This window comes from Piliocolobus tephrosceles, chromosome 18 (genome assembly GCF_002776525.5).
Source record: "Piliocolobus tephrosceles isolate RC106 chromosome 18, ASM277652v3, whole genome shotgun sequence".
In the NCBI taxonomy this organism is placed as follows: Eukaryota; Metazoa; Chordata; class Mammalia; order Primates; family Cercopithecidae; genus Piliocolobus; species Piliocolobus tephrosceles.
Window position 1 is genome coordinate 49,300,158 of NC_045451.1, and position 7,160 is coordinate 49,307,317.

General features: G+C 34.8%; 1 protein-coding gene across 6 annotated transcripts in view; it reads left to right on the forward strand.

The window, feature by feature from the left end:
• CCDC178 (coiled-coil domain containing 178) overlaps positions 1 to 7,160 on the forward strand; it is a 525,224-nt gene that overhangs the window by 473,334 nt on the left and 44,730 nt on the right. For 3 of the 6 annotated variants that reach the window (XM_023207480.2, XM_031934542.1, XM_031934543.1), the window contains exon 22: positions 4,963 to 5,034. The exons of the other annotated variants lie outside the window; for them this stretch is intronic. In XM_023207480.2, coding sequence (XP_023063248.1) covers positions 4,963 to 5,034 — 72 coding nt within the window. The remainder of the gene's footprint in view (positions 1 to 4,962; positions 5,035 to 7,160) is intronic. 6 annotated transcript variants of the gene reach the window in all.

Genomic DNA, 7,160 nt, shown 5'->3' on the forward strand with positions numbered 1-7,160 from the left:
ATCTGTCACGTATTTCTCGTGTCATGGTTTTCATCTCTGTCATTTCGTTTATGACCTTCTCTGCATTAATTAGTCTAGCTGTCAATTCTTCCACTCTTTTTTCAAGATTTTTAGTTTCTTTGCGCTGGGTACGTAAATTCCTCCTTTAGCTCTGAGAAGTTTGATGGACTGAAGCCTTCTTCTCTCATCTCGTCAAAGTCATTCTCTGACCAGCTTTTATCCGTTGCTGGCGATGAGCTGTGCTCCTTTGCAGGGGGAGATGTGCTCTTATTTTTTGAATTTCCAGCTTTTCTGTCCCGCTTTTTCCCCATCTTTGTGGTTTTATCTGCCTCTGGTCTTTGATGATGGTGACGTACTGATGGGGTTTTGGTATAGGTGTCCTTCCTGTTTGATAGTTTTCCTTCTAACAGTCAAGACCCTCAGCTGCAGGTCTGTTGGAGATTGCTTGAGGTCCACTCCAGACTCTGTTTGCCTGGGTATCAGAAGCAGAGGTTGCAGAAGATAGAATATTGCTGAACAGCAAATGTACCTGTCTGATTCTTACTTTGGAAGCTTCCTCTCAGGGGTGTACTCCACCCTGTGAGGTGTGGGGTGTCAGACTGCCCCTAGTGGGGGATGTCTCCCAGTTAGGCTACTCAGGGGTCAGGGATCCACTTGAGCAGGCAGTCTGTCCCTTCTCAGATCTCAACCTCCATGTTAGGAGATCCACTGCTCTCTTCAAAGCTGTCAGACAGAGTTGTTTGCGTCTGCAGAGGTTTCTGCTGCTTTTTTTGTTGTTGTTTAGCTGTGCTGTGTCCCCAGAGGTGGAGTCTACAGAGACAGGCAGGTTTCCTTGAGCTGCTGTGAGCTCCACCCAGTTCGAGCTTGCTAGCGGCTTTGTTTACCTACTTAAGCCTCAGCAATGGCGGGCGCCCCTCCCCCAGCCTCACTGCTGCCTTGCAGTTAGATCGCAGACTGCTGTGTTAGCAATGAGGGAGGCTCCGTGGTCGTGGGACCTTCCCAGCCAGGTGTGGGATATATTCTCCTGGTGTGCCCGTTTGCTTAAAGCGCAGTATTGGGGTGGGTGTTACCCAATTTTCCAGCTGTTTTGTGTCTCAGTTCCCCTGGCTAGGAAAAGGGATTCCCTTCCCCCTTGCGCTTCCCAGGTGAGGCGATGCCTCGCCCTGCTTCAGCTCTCGCTGGTCGGGCTGCAGCAGCTGACCAGCACTGATTGTCCGGCACTCCCGAGTGAGATGACCCCAGTACCTCAGTTGAAAATGCAGAAATCACTGGTCTTCTGTGTCGCTTGCACTGGGAGTTGGAGACTGGAGCTGTTCCTATTTGGCTGTATTGCTCCACCCCCCACCTGTTTTGTTCTAATTCACCATTCCTTCTTGCAACTCAGAGCCTCTCCATGGAATCATTTTCCTTTTTTCTGAATTACATCCTTTCTAGAAGTTTCAATAGAAATAAACTCTCAGTTTCGGTTTATCTAAAATATCTCTTTATTATCCTTGTTCTGAAATAATACTCTTCCTGGTAGTTTTTGTTTGTTCCTGCAAATCTCATTGTTTCTACTATGTATTAATATATTTAGTTGACTAGAAGTTAATAGATCTTCATCTCTGTGAAACCGGTGACCCAGTTTAAGATTGCTTTCTTCCAGAGAGAATTTGCACTAGCTTCCCCTTCAAGCCAAGGGGAAAACAAAAACTTAGAAGTCCTCAGCTCTACTCTAGGTTTAGACAGTATAAATGCAGAGATCATTCACTTACCTGGAATTGGTGACTACTCAGTACTCAAGTTTCGCTGATGATTCTCCAGATTCTCCCGATTCTCCCATGAGAATTTCTTATGTGTTCCAACCCCATCAATGCAATAAAAATATTTGTGTAAAGAATTGATTTTGTTTTAAAATTAAAGCACTCTTCAGAGTGTCTAGTGAAATCTTAGTCTTTTTAATAATTTTTCATTACATTTTGCCTATTCTCAAAATACATGGAATAAATTAGGCCAAAAAACTCAAAACCCTATCTAAAATGTTATATGTCTGTTGTTAGAAACAGTGCAAAAGCAAAAATATCTTCCTATATTAAGAGTAAGTACTTTATATTGAATCTACTTTAGTAGAACTATATTTGTTCCTTACATGAGACAATTAAGGTTCAAATGACACTAAGTCACATAGCCCAGTAGTACCTAGATCTGCTCAGGTTTTCAAATATCCCATGATCCTTCTTTCTACTACTACCATCATAAATTTCCAAAATGTGGTAGAACATCTGTAGTTTCCTTAAAATGAGTCAATATTATTCCATTTATATTAATCATTGCTGCTTTTGTTCTTTTTAGGTACTTTGAATATCTTGAATTTAGTTCACAGTTTTCTGAAAGAATGGTATTAGTTACTAATATGTGAAAAGCATCATTTTATTATAAATATATTTGATAATATTTGTCATAACCTGGATTTAATTATATATACCAGTGCAAGCCAGCAAATGAGTTTATAAATTTTGGGCATCTGTGACAATTTGCACTACTTTTCAGATTTTCTTATTATTGCCATCCTTCTAGTGCCAGAACAATTCTAGATCACTAACAAGAAGCTAAGACAATAATAGGGTCATAAGAGTTTTGCATTCTAAATGAAGCTTATACTTTCTGACCCATGATTTTTTTTTTTTTTTTTTTTTTTTTTTTTGAGACAGAGTCTTGCTCTGTCCCCCAGGCTGGAGTGCAGTGGCTGGATCTCAGCTCACTGCAAGCTCCACCTACCGGGTTCACGCCGTTCTCCTGCCTCAGCCTCCCGAGTAGCTGGGACTACAGGCGCCCGCCACCACACCCGGCTAATTTTTTGTATTTTTAGTGGAGACGGGATTTCACCGTATTAGCCAGGATGGTCTCGATCTCCTGACCTCGTGATCCGCCCGCCTCGGCCTCCCATAGTGTTGACCCATGATTCTTATCGCTGTAGACTAGTTTCTGCAGTTAGGCTGTCCTGCATTGCATGATCATGTGACTTATTTTATTTACATTTGCAGTTGAATTTTTGCAAATTGTTTAAAACAAATAATTTCATAAGCATTTATGTTTACTTGTGTGTAAAAGAAATAAAAATGCTGGGGGTGTTTATAATGAAATTTGTTGTTTTAAAAATAGAAATATACTATATTTCTTCTTGAAATTTTGAAATAAACCAATGAGCTCTATCATTAATCTTTTCCAAATAATGTTTTTATTGTGAATTAATTCTAGGTAAATGTAATTTTTAAAGCATTTTCTTGATTTTTTGCATTAAAATAAGTGGTTCTCAGAAGACTATAAAGATATACTGTGGATAATCATCAAAGACTATTGCTCAACCACAGCTCATAAATGAAAACCAAATGAGCCAGCTTATACCATTTATTTGGCCACATTTTAAAATCAAGGGACTTAATTACTTTTGGGTGAAAGACTGACAAGCAGGCAAGGAAGTGTATGCTTCAAAAATATGTTCATCTCTATGTTTGACAGTATGATATTTCATATTTAGCTGTTATGTAATTCTATTTTAAACCATTTTTAAACAATTATTCACTTGAGAAAAGTTAGATTTTTATTGTGAGGGTAATTTTATTATATAATTTTGTTTTATTATTGGTTTAACAATTTTTTCAATCACAAGGATCAGTAATTTTAGAATTAAGCATATACTTTCATTCATTTATTTCTTATTGAATTTTTCATGGGATTTGAGTGTGAATTTTAGCAACTTAAGCAAAATATATAAATTACTGTCTTTACACATTTTTATCAAGTATCTATCAGAATGTAGTAATTTTATTTCAGAACCAACTTATCAAACCAAGAAGGTTTTACGTTTTGTAGGTTGTTACTATTAAATATGAAAAAAGATGAATTATTATCTGTTATATGTAATAGTGTGTATTATAATTATAAAGCATACAAAGAAATGTACTTGCATATTCATATAAAAGGATGGACTTGATTTTTAACTATTCAATACAAAAAGTAGTAGTGTCTGTGTGGACCAGCTTTCTCTCTGTCATACCAAGGTTTTATATATTAGCAGAGATCCAAATGCAGAATTATGAAATATATTATTTTTATATAATTAGAGTAATTAAAAAATTCTTCTTTAAATTTCTTAAATGCCAGCTCCAAAATTCGGAGTGCACATGGGTCTTATTTTTCTTAAGTACATCTAAGCAGTTGATAAAAGATATTTCTAAAAATGAGCTATGTGATCTTTAACACTAGTCTGTGGAATGGATTTGGTAATAAATATCTCATTACTTTAAATATTTGTATATTGTATGTACATGTATAGCTTGGTAACTGAGTACTATAAATAGCTCAGTATTAACTGGATTTTTTATATCTGTCATTCCTGCCTTGCCAAAAATCTGTGGAGTAGTTTATAATTGCTATTGTTTGGGTTATTACAATAAACAGAACTGATAAGGCTTACGCTATTTGCCTTGTGAGCTGCACTTCACATCACTGTTGAATTAAAATTGCATGCACATACCTTCACTTATCAGTTTTATCTGTCAGAAATTGAGAAACACAGTATGCTTTCAGTATGCCAAAACTTATAACAAGCAGCTTGAAATTCTAATCATTATTTGAATATTCTAGTGCAAATAAATGAATGTATATGTGCTATTATCTATCTACCTTCCATCTAAAATAAATTCCTATAGGAAAAGCTCATTATTTTTTTCCAGATGGCCTTTATCATATTTTGTCAAAGCTTTAAATATGATTTTAATTAGATTACCTAAGGTGCAAATGCAAATCTACAGGATACAGCATTTTTTTCTCTTCTTTCACATATATTCAAATGTGAATAAATCTTAGAGCTGCTTTTATAGTTGGCCTATTTGTTTGACTGTGTTTGTAGATATGAAATACGGACTTCTGAAATGCCTTCATCTTCTCCCAAGGTATTATTCACAATATTTCTATTCTTAGGTTGCAGGCTTCCTACCCAAGAAACTTCCAAACTCTCTGCCAATCATATCAGATGAACTCTCAAATTTTCAGGTACCTCTGATGAGTTAATCCATGCATACACGTGCATCTTTCAGAAATACTGTAACCTCTAACAATTGTCACATATTGTCACCACCAGGTAACCACTCCCAATTCCCACTCCAGTGTACTGAGAATTGCTTTTTTTTTTTTTTAGATCTTATTTTTTAGAGGAGTTTTGAGGTTTACAGCAAAATGGAGTGGAAGGTACAGAGAGTTTCCGTATACCCCCTTTCCACACACATGCATAGCCTCCTCCATTATCAACAACCCACTCCAGGAGGGACATTTGTTACAACTGGTGAACCTATATTGACACATCATCATCACTCCAAGTTCATACTTTAGGGTTCACTCTTGGTGGTGTACATTCTACAGGTTTGGACAAATGTGTAATGGCATGTATCTGCCGTTGTGGTATCATACAAAATATTTTCACTGCCCTAAAAATCCTGTGTGCCCTGCTAATTTATCCAGGGAGGTAATTTTTACTTCAAAATTTGAAATTGTTCCACACTTTTCATATTTGTCCTACACGTTGTATTAATAAAGGTTGTTTATTGCAGTGATTCTGTTAATTTTCTGTTTGGATTCTGTATCTAATGGGTTTTCATGTTGCATGTGGAAAAATTCTATGTTCTTTTCAACTACCAGTTGAAACTGGATCTTTATAAATTTCAGTTTTTATAAAGATATTTTTCATCCAAAAAAGTATAAATGAGGTATTTTTGAAAATCTCTTTCACAGATTTGAATCCAGCAGTTGTTTGTTTTCACAAATCCAGAATGAACAAATCATCATTCATAGATAAAGAACTTTGAGTGCTGTTCATGCACTGTCTACCCTGCCAGTTACTATCATCTTTGTATTCTAAAGGACTTTTTGTTTTCGGTATTGACTGGTCTTTGTTTCCTGGCAAAACAATTTATAGTTCATTCTCAGATAACTATACATATGGTATTTGTATTTTAATTAAAAAGACTGTTGTTATGTCTGATTCTTATAAGGAGAAATTCATTATAAGGACACTTCTCATTTCCTTGAAACGTTCCCTTTCTTTTTTTCCAGGGTTCTTAAATTGCAAAAGCCAGTTAAATGATGTGCTTTGGGGAGTTAATTTTTGGTACCATATGTCTCTAAAACTGATTTAATTTTATCTAAAGTGTGTTTTCAATGATATTTATGTTCTGTAAGACACAGGCACAATTTAAGGAATTTTTTAAGGAAAAAACATACTAGTCATTATTTCAACACATTAGCATGATATGTGTATAAGCTGACAAAAATATCTGTTTATTAAGGTTAATATATTTTTACCATCTGAGCTCTGTGGTTACCTTTTGAAACGAGCAAATTCAAATTCTCATGAAAATATTTTACATATGGCCATCTTTAATTTCATATGAAATAAGTTATGAAGTCACTAACCAACAACTGTGTTAATTGTATGAGTGGGATGAAGGAAAATACCAATAATTTTATGAGGCAGCTAAAAGTAGTAATTTTTTCCTTAATGATATAAACTTAGTATTTTGGATATTTTGTTTATTATAGGTAAGATCATATTTAGTGGGTATATAACACAAATATTGTACAAAAAGCTATTTTTGTATTTTGGCAGATGGCCAAATATAATAGGATACTCTTAACAAGCAAATTATAATAAATTCTCTGAAAGTAAATCATTCTTAGCCACAAAATATGGAGGATGCCTTTCTTGCAGAGATGTTACATTAACATAGGTTTTATTCTTTAATGAAACAACTAAGCATGCAGTAAGTTACAGAGTTATATATAAACTATAAATAAGTAAACACGTTTCTAATAAATTTCTGTGTAACTTTACCAGATTTGTAAATCCTGACATTTTGTTTTGCATGTTTAAACTAGTAGAGATGCATTCAAAATCCTCAGTCGGCCTCTTCCTATTATTATTCCCCTCCTTTCTCATGGTTAATTAACCTTTTATGTTTACCATTCCAATTTTTTAATGCCATTTTTACATAGTAGTAAAATTTTTTAAAAAGTATTATTTGTAAGATTTTTTTGTTTCTCTAACATCCAAACCACCTGCAATGTTAATGTGTTTTGTTTTATTTTATTTTATTTTATTTTATTTTATTTTATTTTATTTTATT